The following is a 19,230-nucleotide window of genomic DNA, read 5'->3' as shown; positions in this document are numbered from 1 at the left end:
AGACATCCCGGACTTACTGGAATCCGTTTAATGACAGCAACCATCTGCTACCCCTCCTGGTGATCAGCCCCTTCCCCTTTCCTCTTTTTTTTTTGCGGTACGCGGACCTTTCACTGTTGTGGCCTCTCCCGTTGCGGAGCACAGGCTCCGGACGCGCAGGCTCAGCAGCCATGGCTCACGGGCCCAGCCACCCCGCGGCATGTGGGATCTTTCCGGACCGGGGCACGAACCCGTGTCCCCTGCATCGGCAGGCGGACTCCCAACCACTGCGCCACCAGGGAAGCCCCCCCACCCTTTCCTCTTCTGTTCCTCCTTCTGCCTTTCTTGGCGGGGGTCCTGCATCCTGCCTTCCTGGGGGGGGGGTGCTGATATTCCTGTCCTCTCTCATGGCTCATGTCCTGGGAGTCTCTGTCCCTCGCCCCTCCACCATCTCCCTGACATAGGCACCCACCCCACCCTCCTTCCCCCGTACACTGCCCACCTGGCCCAGGCTCTCCCACTTCTGTGCTCACACATGTGGGACCCTCTGTCTCCAGTGGAGTTCTCATGATTCTCTGGCCTCCTCTCGTTTCCTTTCTTGCCCTTAAGCAACATTTCCTCGTGACTCCCTCCCTCCTTCTCCTTTGATCCATTTTCCAGGGTCCTGTCAGCAGTCCCCTGTGGCTCTGATTTCACTCTGCCCTTCCTTCTCTGTTGATTCCCTTCAGAGAACCTCCCGCCCCATCCCTCCAACTCACTGCCTCTTGGGCTGGAGAAATTTCTTTTCATCTTGCCTCATCAGTCATGTGGGGCCGTTCCCTCACAGGACACCTGCTCCTTCTGGCAGCCCAGCCAGGAGCAAGTGATTTTTGTTAGGAAAAGTCATTTCCGTGGGATGCAAGGGGCTGAGGAATGCTGGAGTCGGGGCATGGGGTAGGCAAGTGGCTCTTCCTCCCTTGTTTCATTCCAGGGTGAAATAGCTGGACTCCAGGGCCATCACTCTCCTCTCTCCGTTAGCCCCATGCCAAGATTTAGGGGGTGGCTGGATGAAATGCCAGGATCTCAGGAGTGGCTTGAGAAGGAAGTTCCAGAATTATCTGAGCAAAGGTCACACCACTACCATCACCAGCTTCCATTTCAGAGAATCTGCACATAAACCTGATGAGGGCCGGGTTTCCAGAGGCTTCTATCTGTTCCCCACTGTCCTCCCTGTCTTTTTCTTGCTCTTGGAGCCCTCCTGTGCTCCCATGAGAACCTTCTCCCACCCCACACTTCCATCCTTCCTTCCCAGGGCTGTGAGCTTGATTGACTCTGATACCCGGGGAAGGCATAAGCCGCTTGTTGGAATGCACGGCGCCCTGTCCCCCTCACAGGGAGATAATCGAGGAGGAATATTGGCTCGTCCAGGAAACGAGGTGATAAATTTGTTGTGAGATTGGTGTCACAAGCAATCAGAGGGAGCTTCTCCCCATCCACGGCTGGGCAGTTAAATGAGAAATCATTAGGTTATTGCAGAGACCAGGGACAACAGAAGTGGGGGAAGGAGAGGACTCCCCTTTTCACCTCCCCATTTCCCTGGGGGGCAACACAGGGAGATCAGAAAGGGAAGGGAAGAATCAGAGATACAGAGAGGCAGGCTGCTTTCTCCAAGGTTTCTCCTATATCTGAATGTCCATACCTCCATCAGTGATGTGCTCCTGGCATCTCCTCTGGTGTCTGGGCCGTCCTGAGGCTGACACAGAACACAGTACAAAGAGACAAGTGCGCAGGGTTGGGTGTCCCCAGGTCAGTGAAATTTTTGTAGAAATTTTGTAGTAGAAAAGTTGAAAAGGGCACGTGGGAGAAGCTGATGCGGGCACAGGCCAGAGTGGCTGGTTTGGAAGAGATGGGAGAAGAAAATCAATACCTTCTTTACAACCCCTCTGGGAAGACTGCCTGGAGGAGAGGGATTTGAAGCCTGCGTAGCAGACACTGGATGGGTGTAGGTGTGTAGCAGACACTGGATGGCTGTAGGTGTAGACCTGCTAGGAGATGACTGGGTGGTTGGCATGTATACATGTAGGGTGCTCTCCCCTTTCTGCTAAATTCCTGCCTCATTCATGGAAATAAGACCATAGAGCTGCCCTGGCTTTCACATGCTTTGGGGTCCTAGGAACAGACATCAGTTTGCATGGCCTTGAAGAGAAGGTCTCTCCATGGACCCTTGCCCTGGACTCCCAATTGGTCATCAGCACCATGTCCGCCATCAATATCCTGTAAACTTCCAACAGTGGTTAGATGAATGGTTTTGGTGTCCCTGTGCTTCCCCTGTTCTTGGGGCATTTGTGTTTCGGCTGACAAGCAAACTGAGTCAGGTGGAACAGGAAAGTTGAGGAGCAAACTGTGAAACCAGCGTTCATTAGCCCTGAAGACCTACCTCTGGGTGCTTCCTGCCCTATGCCGGCCGCTGCCGATTGAATGCTGCCATACTGAGACCTCGCCCCTCCGGCTGTTAATTACAGAGCCTCCACTGCCAGGCTCCCTCAGCCCCGTGCAGCAAATTAACATTCCGTGCCCCTTGCACATGTAGAATGAACCGAGTTAGACGGATCGATGGAGCTACCGGTTGGAGCTGCTTCTACTTTATGCAGGATTGATCCAGGTGACCCCAACTTGGGGCCTCTAGAAGCGCCTTTGCGGGAAATCTTTTTAATGGAGATTAATTGGAAAAGCCTCGAATGTCCTAGTTACAGGCAGAAAGTGCCCCATTCTCGCTTTTGGTGGCTACGTACCAACACTTGTATGTAGATGTGCAGTCACACGCACAAGTTCACTAGACACAGGAATGCACACAAGGACACACACACCCTCACACCACCAAATGGCCGCCTTAGTCCTTCTGATTCTTCTAAGCCCATCCCCGAACCTTACCAGGTGGACACGTGGTGGCTCTGTGGAGCTTGGATCAGCCCCAACTTCCACTTTTGTCCTTCTGAATCTGGACCTCTTTCTATGTCTATATCCAGTCTTTGTCAGCAGCCTAGAAGTTTCTGGAGGGCAGAGACTGAGGAATGCCCAGAAGGAGAAAGTGTTTAATTTTTAAAGAGGTATGACCTCGGTTCTAACTTCTTTATGTGCCTGAATTCCAGCCACTTCCAACTGCTTGCTGGTCTTTTATGTCTCCGTGTCTTGGTTCATGCAGTTCCCTTTGTCTCCAATGCCCTGTCCCCCAGCTCTCTGGCTGTTGAAATCCTTCTTGTCTTCAAGGCTTAAGGCAGTTCTAATCAGTAAATGTGTATTTATCGGATACCTACTGTGTGCCAAGCAAGGTGTCCAGTGTTTAACTTGTATGATGTAGAAAGGACCGAGAGCTAACAAAGTCCAACAAGATAGGGGTCTCGGCCCAAGGGAAGACCAGGGTGGAAGTCAGACATGTGAAAAAAATGCAGTCTATCCACTGATGTAATGCCCTTTCCTCCACATCACTCCATCAGGACTCTCATCCTGCCATACTGCCCGGATATGTGAGTGTGTCCACCAGACTGTAAGCTGGGTGGTGGCAGGACCAGGTCTGTCTTATTCACTTTACATCCCAGAGCCCAGGACAGTGCCTGGTTTGTAGTAGACACTCAAAAAATATTTGTTACATGAATGAATGAATGTTGAATTGACTTGACTTTCTCTGAGTGCAGGTGCCTTATCCATTAATTCAGAGAATCAAATGACAAACATTTATTGAGCACCTGTTGTGTGCAAAGCACTTCTGTACTAGTCACTTTGGGAGACACACAGCTAAGATCACATCTATTGCCTCAAGGAGTTTACAAGCCAGAATAAAATACAGTATATAGCCACAGAGGAAACTCCAGGTCTCAAACCACACGAAACGTTGAAGTTTCCTGATTAATTGCCATGGGACCAAAGTCTTATTTATATCCTTGACTGCCAGCCTAGACAGTTTTTTGAACTGTTCTTTTCCCTGTAGATGGCTCTGTTCAGAATTCCTTCCTTTAAACTTTAGTTCTGCAAACCATTTCAGTCCACCTTGATCAAACTGTTATAAATTGATTATTTGTTAGGTGTGTGTCCAAAGTAAGAAGAACATATATGAGGTGTGTGAATAGAATCATAAAGCACCAGAATTGAAAGGGATCTTCAGTATCACCCAGGGCCTTCTGGAACATTGCTGTCTGGTGGTCATCCACCCTTATCTTCAACACTTTTAGTGACAGGAGCTCACTGCCAGGTGCTATGAGATAGTTCTTATGTGAATTAAAAAATCTGCTCCCCTAGGGGTCACAGCCATTAATGTCTGTTCTGGGGGTTTGTAAGGAGGGCTCAGTGATGAGGCCTGGGGTCGTGGAGCATGTCTGCCAAGGCAGACTTTCTCAGAGGCACTAGTGCAGAGCCAGGGCCAACGTTGAGAGCACTCATCAGAGCCCCGTGCCTTCCCAAATTAGTTGCTCACCTGGCTCATAGAGTCAGATGGTCCATCTGGAAGTCCTGGAGAAATCTGCAAAGTCATCTGTGATGAAGGGTTCCTGACTCTGGAAGGAGATTAAGATCTAACACCTGGATCTGATCTGCTGCTATTTCTTTCTTTCTTTCTTTCTTTCTTCCTTCCTTCCTTCCTTCCTTTCTTTCTCTTCTTTTCTTTTCTTTTCTTTCCTTTTCTCTTTCTTTCTTTCCTTCCTTCCTCCCTCCCTCCCTCCCTCCCTCGCTTCCTTCCTTCCTTTCTTTCCCCTTTAATTTTGAGGTGAACAGGGGTCTGAGGTGATGCAGACATATAACAAAGCTGATTAAACTTTGAAACGGAGGAGTGTTCCTCAGAGCTCCTGTCAGGCCTCAGAAGACCCGGATTTCCTGCCGGCTCTTTTGGTTTCAGCGGAAAGGAGAGAATGCCCTCCTTTCTGCTGCCCCAGCCCACACCTTTCTGGATTTCTCAGAGTTAAGGCTCTTTATTCTGCGGACTGTTCCTAAAAGTGCCAGGAGACCTCTATGGACAGGGTCTGGAGACCAGCCTGCATTTCTTCCTGGGCTTTGGGCCTGCTGGGGGCTCTCAGGGGTACAGTTCTCGCTACTCTCAGATTGTACTCTGAAGCCATATTCATAGCATGGTAACTAAGAATGTTAAAGCCAGCTGAGGGAGCTTTCAGAGCAGAACTTGCAGGGTGCCTGCGCCCATCTGCCTGAGGAGGAGCCAGAGGGGAGGGGTGCACTGTAGGAAGGGGGAATGTGGTCAGACCCCAGGATGAACTTTTTGTTTGCCTGGGGAAAGGCAGGGTGGCGGGGGGCTGAGGAGTGGCACATTGGTCACCTTCCTGGTGGGCACACTGCTGCCTGGGCCGAGGATGCACTAGCCGCCCGGGGGCGCCTGTGGGAAGGAGACGAGGGGCAGCAGCTACCTGGGCCCCACTTCATTTGTGGGGAGACACCAGGGCCTTGCCCTCGGCTGCCTTAGGAATTACCTCAGATACAGCCCACCTCATCCTCTCCTCCTCCCCAGCCTTGGCTAATCCTTTCAAAAATCCCTTCCATTTCTCAAGGATTTCACTCCTTTCCTTTGACCTAAATGCTCAAGACCTTCCGATGAGGCCCTAGGGAGATGATCCACCCCAGATCTCCCCGCCCACCCGCCTGCACAGCCCCCAAAGCTGTGCTGCCCCCTGCCCTTCTCCGATTTCTTTCCTCCTCCTCCTGTGTCCTTATCTTCATCCTCGCTTTCCGCTCCCAGATGGTCCCAGTACTTCTTTTCCTGACTCTCACTCCCCATTTGTATCCATCGTCCCTGCCTTCTCCATAGCTTCTTTCTTGCTGTTCCTTCCTCCCCACCCCCATCCCCCCCCTCTGTCCCTTTTATACCAGTGTCACTTCAGCCCTTCCTTCCTTCCTTCCTTCCTTCCTTCCTTCCTTCCTTTCTTCCTTCCCTCCTTCCCTTAAAGCAATCTTTTACAGCGGGCTTCCCTGGTGGCGCAGTGGTTGAGAGTCCGCCTGCCGATGCAGGGGACACGGGTTCGTGCCCCGGTCCGGGAAGATCCTACATGCCGCGGAGCGGCTAGGCCCGTGAGCCATGGTCGCTGAGCCTGCGCGTCCGGAGCCTGTGCTCCGCAACGGGAGAGGCCACAACAGTGAGAGGCCCGCGTATTGCAAAAAAAAAAAAAAAAAGCACTCTTTGACAGCCTCTTTGTCACTCTTCCTGCCACCAGCTTTCTCATCGTCTGCTTTGCTCTCTTTTTTTCTGTCTGACTCCCTCTCCCCACCCTTTTCTCTATTCTCATTTTGTCTTTGCACGTTGGGCCATCTCTTTCAGCGTCCTGCCTTTTAGGACTTGAGGACTGCTGGAGAGCCAGGCATTTGGACCCCTCCTCCATTTGGTCTCCTTCCTTTCCTGCCTCCCGACCCTAGCCCTCTGGGGCCTTGCTCTGTCTCCTTCAGCCTTCTCTGTCTTTGTGACTGTCCTGCTCTCTCTTCTCCTTCCCTCTGTCTCTTCATCTTTTGCTGTCTTTCCTCTTATCCTCTGTCTCTTATCTGAACTAAGTCCTTGCCGGCCACCTGCCTCCTCTCCCCGCACTGCCCTTCCCTTGCCCATTGAAGCCAGATGGAAATTCAGTTTTTCAGCAGAACTGTCCACCATCCCTGCCACCCCCCTTTCTCCTCCTGCCTGTCATACCTGCTCCAGCCAACCCCACTTGGTCTCACAATGCCATCGTCCTTCCCATAAAACACTCTCAGGGTCCCCTGCCAGGGCACATTTGCATAAAGTTGTCAGATCAGGTCTGGCCCCGGTGCCTCCGGCTGGCAGCGCAGAGGGGGCTGGAGGCCCAAATGGGGCAGGGTGGAGGGAGCGTTTCCAGCTGCACCTGCCTGTCTTTTTTAGTCCAGGAGCTCAGCGTCCTTGTGAGTGGGTCTGGGCTGGCAGGTCACTTTGGAGACTCAGGATTGCCTGCCCTCTATCCTCTTTTTTTCCACCATGAACCTAGTGGAAGGGGATGCAAGGAACTCTGATGGGGAGTTCCTTACAGAGGAAATCAAAGAATGGCCTTTCTTTCCGCTGCTGGATGCATCCTGTGGGTTCTCTCAGCTCCTGTCTTAGTGTCATAAACCTGCAGCCCTCCCTCTACACTCCTGCTGGAAGGAAATGCCAGGATGGCCCCAGGTACACCAGCTCTCGCACTGTCTGCGGTACGGGGCTGAGTTCTTGGGAGTGTCAGCAAGGTCTGGCTGAGGCCCCAGGAAAGCAGGAGATGCAGTAGAATGTGAGAACATCAGAGCCAGAAAGGTCCTTCCGTGCCTAGTACTTCAGCCCCCTCTCATTACGGTTTAAGGAAGCTGAGACCCAGAGAAGTGAAGTGATGCCCCGCCACAGTCACGCAGCTGGGTGGGCCAGAGCCGGGACCAGATAAGCCCACGCCTCCTGACTTCCGGCCCAGAGTGCTCTTGTCTCTGCTGCCAGGTGGTGCTGGGCCAGTTCCCCTGGCCTCTTTCAGGGTTCTGTTCTTGCCTCTTTCGGTGAGTAACGCACTGGCGCAGACCACTGAACTCCTGTGCCCCGTCACTATGAATACCAGAGCCCCACGGCCAGCCTCTGCAGCCAGCCTCTCTGGTCTGTTCAATGCGAGGAAACCAGGCCAGATTGTGGCCACTTGTAAAAGCCCATCTGGTCCCTGGAAAGGTTCCCCTTCAGCTGTCCCTACCATACCCCAGCCTTGGAGATAGACATCGGGGTGGCTTGGCCAAGCAGTTTGTGGGGAGGGAGGAGAGACTGCTTCTCCTGCCTATGGCTTTGGTCTCCTGGGATGAGAAAGGACCAAAAGTGGGAAGGGGGTGAAGGTAGGTGGGCCAGTGGAGCCGAGGGGTCCGCTTCTGAGGCCCCTGCTGCCCACTGTGTCTTTTTCACTTCACACTGTAAGATACTTTGGTGTGGTAAATGCTGGTGGGCAGCAGAGTGGGGGCCGTAATAGTCCTTGAATGTTGAGGAACTTGTCTCTGGGGTGTTCATCTGATGTCCATATCACAGACCTCTACTCACAGCCAAGCCTGAGCTTATCTGCTGGGAGCAAGTCAGTGCAGCTTTCTGACCCCTGACCCCTGACCTCTCAGAGGAGGGGCTTATAGTCTCTAGGTCACATCGCATTTGGACACTTTTGGATTCTGGGCTGGGCTCTGTATAAGGCAGAGTCAGCAGACCCACACCCCTCATGACCAGTCGGCTGGGCAGGCGTGGTACTTCCCTTCTGGCAGCTTCTGGTCTAAGGGCTCTGAACCTGCTTCTCTCTCTGCCTCTATGTCTCTGCTGTGGGCAGCCGGGGTCTCTGCCTTTCTCTCCTGTCCTCATCCTCATTCTGCCCGCCCCAGCCAGTTCGTTCCTCCCCCCCAACCCCACCCCAATCTCCCTTCCTCCCTTCTCCCCTGCCTCCTCTATCAAAAGTGCAAATCTCCCTTCCTCCTCTCCTTTCCCCTTTGCTGGCCCAGCCCAGAGAATTGCAATCCTCTTTTCTCCGTGAGAGAATCCAATGGATAGGAGGGGCCCTCTCTGGCTGTTGTATTTTTCATAGAGCAGGAAGGGGATGGCTGGGGTAGTGGGGGAGAAGCTCTTGGGGGAGGGTGGGAGAGCGAAGATGTGAGGGCAGAGAGAGGGAGGGAGAGTGGAAGAAGGAACAGTAGAGTGTGGAGAGATTTAGTTCCATCTGAAAGCTGTCGGTGCGAATCAAAGTCTTCGCACCGATCTGGAGTGGAGAGCATGGGGACTGCTCCGGCCCAGGGGGTTCATTACTTCTCATTTGATAAATCCGGGGAGACAGGGCTCGGCCTCCACCATCCCTGTCTCCTGCAGCCTGGCTTCCTTGGCGTCTCCTGTGTTTGCCTCCACTCCCTCTCTTGTTCCCAGCTGGCATAGCAGGCAAGGCTCCGGGAACACGACCATCAAGGTACATGTGCCAAGACATGGGTGCAGAAACTTGTACTTGAATGCAAAGATGCAAAAGACTGTGTGTGTGTGTGTGTGTGTGTGTGTGTGTGTGTGTGTGCGCGCGCGTACACGCGCACCAGTGAACGTGTGCTTATGTGCTGTGGTACATATGTGTCCACAAGAACTCCACAGCTGTGTCTGAGAATCTGTAAGCATTCCCAGCCTCTCTACGATAGATGTAGAGGTCAATTCCTAGTTCTCAGTCAAAAATGGGATTCAACCTCTCTGTCCTCATCAGGCCTTTGTGGGAACCTAGTCCCCAACCCCGGGGATAGGCCCAGCAGGAACAGGAGATGTGTTCACACACAGAGATGGGGATAGGTGGCCTCACCTGTGCTGTGCTGAGGATGGAGCAGGGAGTAGGAGAGCAAGCAGAGCTGGAAGGCAGTGTCACCCCAGGAAGATCAGCGTTGGGAAGGAGAGGGGGGTGATGCTGAGAGACGAGGAGAGGCTGTCCTAGTGAGAGGACAGTGTCGAGGGGAGACAGAGAGGCCCCAGTTTGCACAATGGCCAGAGTCTGAGCTAAGAGGCCCAGGGGGTGGTGAGAGGTGGAAGGCAGAAGTAGCCACGCTGGCGAGATGGCATTCCAGGGGAGCCGGGTGTTCCGGCCCGTCGCCTTGCTTACAGGCCCCGACACTTACCAGCTGTGTGCCTGGGAGGAACCTGCTTATCTCTCTGAACCTTAGGTCCTTATTAGGGATACTAATGGTACCTACCTCATCATGTTGTTGTGTACATTAAGTGAACTAGTCTTCGTGAGGTACTTGGCACAATGTCCGGCGCTTCACAAGCAGAGGCTATATTATTGCTACCACTTCTACTGGTGGGCGTTGGCGGCTCAAAGGGTGACATTTGCGATTGACTGAAAACCTCTTTAGGTGCCACTGATGGTCCTGCCAGCCTTTGGAACCACTCTCCCTTCATGTAGGAATATTTACATCAAGCCTTCTCCGATGGTTGGCTGCAGCGTGTGGGGCAAGTCCTGCGTGGCTGTAGGGTACAGGCCGGCCCCAGATCTCAGGAGGGAGCAGCGCCCTCCCAGGAGGTAAACACAGTGAAGATGCAAGTCTGAGTATAGAGTGGAGATCAGAAGTAGCAGATGGGCGCAGACCTTGGGGGCACCAGAAGTTCTCTGGGGTGGAGGCCATGGGTCCAGTGTATTTAGGAAATACTTCTTGGATATTCCTACAGCACAGCACAGTGCCTAGAGCACTATCTCTGCCACTTCCTGTCTGAGTCTTATTTCCCTTCACTGTAACATGGAGACCATAACCACCACTGTGCCCTGGATTATAATGATGGAAACGGTGTCTCTAAGACATCTGCACTGGTGCCCAGTACATAGTCAGCATCTTCTAATTGGGACTTAGCATTATTAAGGAACATTGCTGGGACTGAAGGGACAAGAAAGGTAAATCCAAGCAACTCTGTTCTCCAGGGGCTCCCAGGAGACTGGGAAAGACAGAAACGCACACACATGAGTAACTTTTAATCCAAGGCAGGCTGTGATCAGTGCTATAACCAGAAGCCCAAACAATGCGGAATAAGAAGAGGGGAGGGAACCATTCCAAGGTGGAGGCCAGAGGAGCTTTGTGTTTTGGGGTGGGATGGTGAGGGCCAGGGTTAACCTAGAAGGAAGGAGGGCTGGGGGGAAGCTGGTGGGAAATAGGGGAGGAGCCCAGAGGCCCCACCCCATGGCACCCATCTGGAGTCTGAGACCCCCCAGCCTTCTGGCAACACATCTGAAGGACGGAACCGAGCTGGAGATGAGGTCCTGGCCCCCTGTGGCCACATTCACCATCACCTTCCTGCCTTGGCCTGGGTCTCTGTGGCGCCTGGGCGTCTTTGTATCACCGGGCCTTTCCCAGTGCTTTTCTCTCTGTTTCTCTGCCCTGGGCCTGTGTCTTTTTCTTTCCTGGCCTCTTTCTGAGATCTCCTCTTCCCTTCCTGCTTCTCCTCCAGTCTCCTTTCTCTCTTTCACTCTCCCTCTGCGTGGTCTGTCTTTGTCTCCGCTTCCCGGTGTCATTGGCGCCTCTGCCAGCCTCCCCATCAGTCTGTAAGTGTGTGAGTCTCCATGCGGCTGTGTACAGCACACTTCTTCTCTGTCTGCCTTCACAGTGGCTGCTTGAGAGCTCACTAACATCTGTGATGGTGTCTGAAGACAGGGAGGCAGCAGGATGAAAGCAGGCGGGAATTCACTTAAAAACACACACGCGGATTTGCACTCGCCCCAGACTGGAGCTGCCAGGGAGGCAAGGCTGCTGATTCAGTGCTGCCGCTGCTGCTTTGGAGGCTGGTCTTTTGTCACCATTCTGTTTGTGTTCAGGCTCTTCCCGTGTCCCATCCCACATCCAGCCAGTCCCCTGCATTTTGGTTTGCCCTGGTTTTATTTCCTGGAAGTAGGGTGTGGGCACAGGGATGGGGCTGATATTTCACCACCACCCCTACCCCCCAGTTCCAATGCAGACTCTGCTCCGTCTCACAGGTGTCGCAGACGTCAAGGCCGGTGGAAGGCCCAGGCCGCCGGGACCTCTGGGGCATGTGTGTGTTCTCTGATTTGTGTGTGTTCTTGTGAGATCACTGATGATGGTTCCTGGTGCCTTCTTGACATGTACCCTTTGCATTGGTAACGCCACCTCTGCCCTTCCTGTTGTGCCTGTCTGATGCCTGCACTCATGGCTCACTTTCTAGGTTCTTTTTCTCAGCAATCCCCGTATCCCCTCTTCACCCATACCCATCATTGCACCAGAAACTTCCAGAGTTCTGTTTCCCCCCTACATGTCCCAGCTCTGCTCCACACTCCCTCCTTCAGGGAGCCTCCCAGGACTGCCCCCAGCACCGTTCCTCCCCCGCCAGCAGGGAGAGCCCTTTCCCGCCCCTCCACTCTCCTGCCCTGTCTGCCTTTACCGCGGTCTGTGAGCCTGACCTGGGGGGAACGGGGTGTTTTGCCTCCTTCCCTCGATGGGGTTGCGCAGGCAGGACTGTTCACTGAAGCATTTGCTCACTCTCACTCCATCAATCCACAGACATATTCGCAACACCTGCTGTGGGCCTGGCAGCCAGGCCCTGTGCTGGGTGATGGGACTGGTGCTCTGAGTGACACAGTCCAGACGCAAGGAGTTTCCCCTGGGCTGGGCAGGGGTGGGCAATGCAGCGTGGACCTACTATAGTAGAGGTGGGAAGTGAGTACAGAGAGCTCTGAGGGCATGCAGGCAAGCAAGGAGGACTTCACAGAGGAGGTGACTATTTGAATCCCAAGGAAAAGGGAGGGAGCAGTGTTCTGTCCAGGAAAGGCCTGTGTAGGGACCTGGAGACAAGGAGAAAAGACTGGAGTGGGCAAAGTAGGGAGAGTGGGACTTGGCCATGGCAGGCTTGGGGCTTCCTCTTAATCTTGATCCAGGTCAGGACAACCCGTGGGCATCTGGCCTCTCTCTCGGATACTGTCTTGGCTGCAGGGGCTGTTTTGGGGCCAACAACATTGCTTGCCACTTTTGCAGGCTCAGGATCTACCCGGCCTTTCCATCAAGTTCAATTCCTGAGACCCCTTGTTTCCCCTCCTCTCTGGACTCTCTTCTGGGTTATTGCTTCCATTCCCCCTCTCCAAATTGCTTCAACCAGGCCTATGCCAAGAGGCACCTATTTCAAAATCCTCAGGACGACAGATGCCTTCTTTGTCATGTCATTGCTCATGTTTCCACCGGTCCCTCTGATTATCTAACTGCCCAGGATAAATAGGGTCATAGCTACCATTCAGTGGGCACAGGCAAGGGAATGTACCAGGCATGTCATTCAGCTCATCCCATTTAACTCTTCAGCAGTCCAGGTAAGCGTCATCATCCCCCAGTTTACCAGTAAGGAGAAAGAGGCTTAGAGAGTAACTCGGCCATGGTCATACTGGTAGGAAGTGGCAGAGGCACTATGCAAACCTAAGTCTGTTTCCTAAACCTCTGCTCTCAAAAGGGAGTTTGCAATACTTAGTCTAGACTTGTCACAGGTACAGGCGAGCACACGGAGGAGGCTGGGATGGGACAGTGACAGCCCAAGGTCACACCACTCCTCCGGCAAGATGCCCATCGCTGACTCTGACTCCATCCTGCTGCGGGATGAGCTGCCTCCTCGCTCCCAGTGGATGGAACCAGCTTCTCACTGTCCTCGGGAGACTTCAACAGGACACCAGGGTGACCAGGCCCCACGCAGAAAAGCTGTGAATATAAATTCCATCTCTGAGCCAGGGCTCACAGGCCACTCTACTCGCAAGCCCTTGACTTGGGCTCCGGGGGCTGTGGGAAGGAGAAACGTGAGTGTGGAGAGTTTGCAGCCTGTAGCTGCACTAGAGAAATGCGCAATGGTATGAATAAATTTGAATAATAATGAGGGCAATGCCTGAATTAGTAATGCCGGCTTACTCACCTGACCCACCCCTCCCCCAGGATCTCAGCTCCTGCCACCCTAATCCCAGGAAATACGGGTGAGCCTTTTCCTTTCCTTTAGAAGACATGGATGGGCCGTCAGGTCAGCAGAGTTGGGGAGCTGCTGTTTCTAACTTCTTGACCTCCTGCAAACCCAAAGAGCTGGATTTGCACACTTAACCAAGAGAGGCTGCCTCTTTGTATTAAATCATATGCTGACATCAGTCCACTCCTATCTGCGCCCCCTCTCTCAGTCCTCTTTATGTGCAACTACGAATCCCGTTGTCGAATGTCCAGGGAGGTTCAGAGTGAAAAGCCAGCATGGCCCTTGGCCTTGAGGAGAGGTTCCCATTCTAGTGAAACAGATAGGGCAAACACCGTCACCCACCAGCTGCCCTCTACCCCATGGCAAACAAAAGCGTGGGCATAGACTGATAGCGTGAGACAGGAAATGCCATGGATAGAACTGTGACAGCAGGGCTGAAAGATGGGACAAGCTGGAGGTAAAGATCAACCTAGGAGGACTTCCTGGGTGAAGGGAATGTGAGGCAGGTTTGGAAAGAAGGGGAGAGATGGAGCTGGAGGAGGAAAAAGAAGAAGGGAGGCGATGAGAAGACGAGGGTCCTGATTTTGGTGTCTTAGAGGGAGGTCTTGGCATGGCGGGGGGACAGTTCTGTTTGCTTACACACGGGAGTGATGGAGGATCAGACAGATTTTGCAAAGCTGGGTTTGGGAAGAGTTGGATCTGGGGACTGTGGTCTCTACAAAGACTTGGGAGCTGGGGAGGGAAAGAAGGGGGAGGAGTCCCCAGAGTTCCGGGCAAAACTGATTTGGGTTACAGTGTGTGACAGATTGGGGACGTGCATGGGAAGCCCCAGACCTGTCCCTGTGCTGTCCCTCAGCCCCTCCATTTCCTGGGGCCCAGCGCGGGAAGCTGATGGTCACAGCATGGTGCCAGGACTGCCCCACCACCGGGCTGACCAGCGTTGGCTGGAGTGGGTGGGTGGGAGCAGTGGGGGGAGAAGAAACCCGCGATCCAATTCCCTGCTCCATTTAGGCTCCACAATTAAAGGCAATTACTCTGCAGTTCTCTAATCAAATGCTCCCGGCCGAGCTGCCAGTGGGCAGCCATGTGTAGCTCCCGCAGCCAGAGGGAGAGCGGAACAAAGTCACATGGCCTGTCAGCTCCCACGGGGCGGGAGGCTGGGCGTGTGCAGGTGTATCCGTGTGTATGCACTCATGCCCTCGGAGCTTGGGAGCAAGGGATGAACACACGGAATGGGGAAAGTGTGCAAGAAGTGGGTTCAGAGCTACTTTGTTTAGGATTCACCGTCATCCAGGAAGCTTATACGCGTACATGTGGACGTGCCTGTCCCGTAGAACCTGCCTTTATGTACCTGATGTGTTCAAGGGGGAATTGTACCTGGCATAGTTGTACACACATGCGCGACCTCACGTTGGCCAGGTACACAAGTCCAAGTAGGGGTACGGTGGTATATTCATGTCTCAGGAATCGTGGGGGACCGTGGCATCACCACAGCATGTGTTATGAAGGTGCCACCCATTGACAGGGGGCTGGGGGCAGGGGAGCGAGGCTCAGGAGTTATCCCTGCTCTGTCCTTAACTCACTGGGCGTCCTTGGGAAAGTGAGTGTCCTCTCTGGGCCTCAGTGTCCTCGTCTGTAAAATGAGAGGGTTGGACTAGCCTGGTCTCTAAGGCCTTTCCGTAACACTGCACCACTTTCTCTGCTTGCTGAGTACTTCAGCTCCTGAAACCCATTCCCATGGGCCACGGAGGGAGGAAGCAATCCAGGGCGAGCACACGGCATCTTGGAGGGAAGGGGTTAAGGCTGAAGTGGGACGGGGGCTGGAGGGTCCACCTTCCCAGCCTTCAGCTGTCTCTCTCGGGCCCGGTGCAGGGTGGGAGTGGAAGCCTGGGAGGCTCGGCCTCTTAGTGGAGCCCTCTGTCCTCACTCATCTCCTCACCCAGTACCTCTTTGGCCTTGCCAGGGACCCAGACCCGCTTCAGCCAGGAGCCAGCCGACCAGACTGTGGTGGCTGGACAGCGGGCCGTGCTCCCCTGCGTGCTGCTCAACTACTCGGGGATCGTGCAATGGACCAAGGATGGGCTGGCGCTGGGCATGGGCCAGGGCCTCAAAGGTGAGTGGGCCATGCAGCCAGCCAAGCGTCCAGACTACCCCATCTTTTCGTCCCTCCCCCACCAACAGAGACTCCTGGACCCAACATCCCTTCGTTCCTCACCACATTTCTTCTCTGTGCTCTAGCCTCCCCTCTCCCATTTCTGTGTGAGTCAGTCTCCCTCCCTCTCCTCTCGAGCTCTGTCTCCACTGCTTTCCAAAACCCACAACTCTGCCTTTCCTCCTGGCTGTGGACTGGCTCGTGAAAGGCCAACGGGAAGCCTGAGAGATCAAGAGAAACCAAGAGACCTTTACATAAGAAAGCTTCAGACAGACAGACACCACAAGGGGAGCTGCAGGCAGCCAGGTGAGGCAGGAGGTGCTGGGAGACTCCAGAGCCCCCCTGCTCTTGCAGGGGGAGGACACAGTAACTTCTATGTCCTATGTTCCATGCCAGGCTGGCTTTGCTCCAGCCTCTCTCCTGCCCCATGCCCAGGCAGTGTCCTCTCAGTGGTCACAAATTCATTTTACTATCAGCCTGAGCACTGTATTTATTCATTCATCAAGCCTTTATGAAGCACTATGGAGCCCCTGCGGAAACAAACATAATGTGCTGGGGTGGGGAAACCCTCCTATATTCCAAAACAAGTAAAGATACTTTTGGAAAGGCCGCCTGGCGGAGTGGATGGGGAGTCAAGACCTGCCTCTGCCTCCTTCCAGCTGGGTGACCTTAGGAAAGCCACTTCCCCTCTCTGGGCCTTAGTTTACTACTGGGTCAAACAGGCATAATAGCCGTGGGTCTGCCTGCCTTATAAATGCGTTTGCGAGTTTTGAACCCAATGAGAGAATATGCTTTGTGAAAACACATTGCCCACTGTAAAGCGGTGTAATGGTGAAAGTAGGGAGGGATGGTGTATTTTTATTCTTGTTGTCGTCCAGGGCTTGAGACTATTTGCTGTGGGTTCCGTGTATTAGACCAGGTAGGGGAAATTTGTCTGTATAGAGCCATCTGTATGAAGGAAGGAGATGGGGCTGGCGGATCTATTGATGACAGAAAGAGAAAGAAACAGGGAGAGAGAGAGAGATCAATAGATCTGGAGTGAAAAGAATCGATAGCCTCTGGACAGAGGGAGATGGTGGGAGGGAGCTGATGGTGGGGACCACGAGAGAGGAGGACAGAGTGTGAGGGGGTGGGCAAGAGCCTGGAGGACGGAGGGCGAGGAAGACTGGATTGCAGAGGCCAGAGGCGTGGCTTCTGCAGGGGACGGGACTCCTGGTTTCGGGGCTCCTTCAGGGAGCTGGCAGGACCCTGCCTCGTGCATCCCTCCCTAGGTGAGTGATGGTGAGACCTTGGCCTGCCTTGGGCTTCCCTCTGGCCCTGGTGAGCTCATGTCTGAGCTGCGATGGCCTATATTTCTTAACGCCCACACACCCTCCCCTCTTTCTCTCCTTTTCTCCCTGCTGTCTGCCTTTTTTTTTTTTTTTCCCCTCTCTCTTTCCTATTATTATGAGAGACATTTGTCTGCAAACAGCTTCGGAGATTTCATCTGCTTCTGCTCATCTCCCCCTTCTGCTCTCCCCCATCACTCCTTCTGCTTTGTGGCTCCCATCCTCACTGTAGGAGGTTGTGACGTCACAGTGTCTGCATGGGGACCTCTTCCTCGTCAAGGGCCCCTGGGGGGGGTCCCAGGAGAGGGTGGAGGGAGGAGTGCTGGCCCTGGAATGGGATGCAGACCCTGACGTGGGGAGAGGAGGCACCCTTGTGGGGCAGGGTGGTCCAGGTCGATCCCCAGGTTAGGGCTGGGCTCACCTGGGCTCGCCCATTCTGTTCCTGCAGCCTGGCCACGGTACCGGGTCGTGGGCTCTGCAGACGCCGGGCAGTACAACCTGGAGATCACAGATGCCGAGCTCTCTGACGACGCCTCTTACGAGTGCCAGGCCACGGAGGCCGCCCTGCGCTCCCGGCGAGCGAAACTCACCGTGCTCAGTAATAACCCCCGACATCCTGCAGGGCCCCCAGCCTCCTGTCTCTGTCTCTTGGCATCCTGGCTGTCCCCCCTTCTCCAATTTCCTCTTTTATTTCCCAGCTTCTCCCTCTCTATTCCTGGCCTCATGTCTGCCCCCACTGTCTCCCTAGCTTTCCCTCCCCAAATCCTTTAAACTTCTTCCAAAGCCAAGTTCAGATAGAAGAGGAAAAAATGGGCATGTGGGCACCCACTGCTGGACACGTGGACTGTGTGAGCTCTGGCATCCTCCCCGCCCCTGCCTGTGCCCAGGCCACGCAGGGATGGGGCTCAGCCTTCTGGATACAAAGCTCTCCCCACCAGAGTGGGGGCATGTTGACCATGGGGACCGGGCCTCTCCTGGCAGATGGGCTTGTTGGAAGCTTCTCCCTTCCTCTCCCTCTCAGCTGCCTCGGAGCCCCAGAAACTACCCCCTCGGCTCCTTTTCCTTGAACTCAGCCCCTTCGCTCCCTCCTTTCCCCGCTCAGCACACACCCCTTCTTCTCTGCTTCACCTAGAGCCCTCCTCAGGGAGCAGGGAAGCAGGACGGGGCTTTGAGGGCTGAGGGCGGGGTGCGGGGACGGGGCGGGCAGGGGTCCTGGCTGAGTCTGCAGGAGCTGCTGGAGGAAGGCTTGTCTCGGAAGCCGAGCCCCCCGCCCCCCGGCTGCTGCCCACAGGATACAGAACAGATGTCCCTCTATGGCAACACCCAGGGCCATTTGCATAATGAGGGGATTCTCTCCTGCACGCAGTACTGAACGAGGCCAGCTCTGACACGCCTTCGCCTCCTCTGTTCCGTGCCTTCCCCTCCCTGGCGGTACCTCCAGCTCCATCAGTCTTTCTGTCTCCCTCAAGCTCTGGTGCTCGGGCTGGGCCTCTGCCTCTGCTCTGCTTGTCTCCGGCCTGGCTCTGTCTGCCTGTGACCCTCTTTCTTCCTCTTTGTCATCCACTCTGTCCCTTTCTTTTTTCCTGCCTCCACTTGATCTGTCCTGCTCCCTCTATTTTCTCTCCCCAACCCTGAAATCATTGAAGTGGGGGACGCCCCCAGGAGGGATGGAAGGAGAGGAGGGGGGAGCTGAGATGAGTGAGTGTGGACACAAGGAATGTTCTTACCTGGGGGAGAAAGGTGAGAACATGACAAGTCATCTGAGTGTGGTGGGAAGAGGCCTGGAATGGGAGTCAGGAGACCTGGTCCATTTTGGCACCATGACCCGGAAGAGGTCATAACCTCTGGACAAGTTTCTCATCGGTAACATGGGCTGCCAGCTTTTTCTTAGCAACTGCCGCTTTGCTTCTCCCTGAGCAGGGAGTTGTAAACTCCGAAGGTCTGGGCAGATGTGAGGTGTCAGAAGAAGTGAGGACTGGAGGGACCTGACAGCCAGTTTCTCTGGATGCAAAGACCCTGAAGGACTAGGACTCAGGGCTGGTGGATGACTCGCTTTTCCTCTCCGGTGAGGACAAATGGGAAGAATTAACAAGAAGCAGGATGGAGGTTAGGAAGCAAGAGTTAGCTAACCACCAGGGCTATAGGCATGGGATGCCAAGACATCCACTTCCATGCCTCGTTGGAGAGTGTATGAGCCCCGACACCGGACCAGGCATTCCAAGGGAACGTGAGATTCTTAGGAGACCTTCTGTCTTTTTCCCTCCCTAACTGCTTTGGCTTGGATCCTGGAAGGTGCTACTCCTAGACTGGAGAACTCCCATTCTAATGAGGGGCCCTTGATACTCTCCCTTCCCTCTCCTACCCCAGCA

At 54.2% G+C, this 19,230-nt stretch overlaps 1 protein-coding gene across 2 annotated transcripts in view; it reads left to right on the top strand.

Moving 5' to 3' along the window:
- KIRREL1 (kirre like nephrin family adhesion molecule 1) overlaps nucleotides 1-19,230 on the top strand; it is a 101,378-nt gene that overhangs the window by 63,886 nt on the left and 18,262 nt on the right. For both annotated transcript variants that reach the window (XM_060135683.1, XM_060135673.1), the window contains exons 2-3: nucleotides 15,345-15,494; nucleotides 17,310-17,459. In XM_060135683.1, the coding sequence (XP_059991666.1) occupies nucleotides 15,345-15,494; nucleotides 17,310-17,459 (300 nt within the window). The remainder of the gene's footprint in view (nucleotides 1-15,344; nucleotides 15,495-17,309; nucleotides 17,460-19,230) is intronic.

The sequence above is a fragment of the Lagenorhynchus albirostris genome, chromosome 2 (genome assembly GCF_949774975.1).
Source record: "Lagenorhynchus albirostris chromosome 2, mLagAlb1.1, whole genome shotgun sequence".
NCBI classification, from domain to species: domain Eukaryota; kingdom Metazoa; phylum Chordata; class Mammalia; order Artiodactyla; family Delphinidae; genus Lagenorhynchus; species Lagenorhynchus albirostris.
Note: the sequence above shows the minus strand (reverse complement) of the source record. Positions and strands in the feature narration are given on the sequence as shown.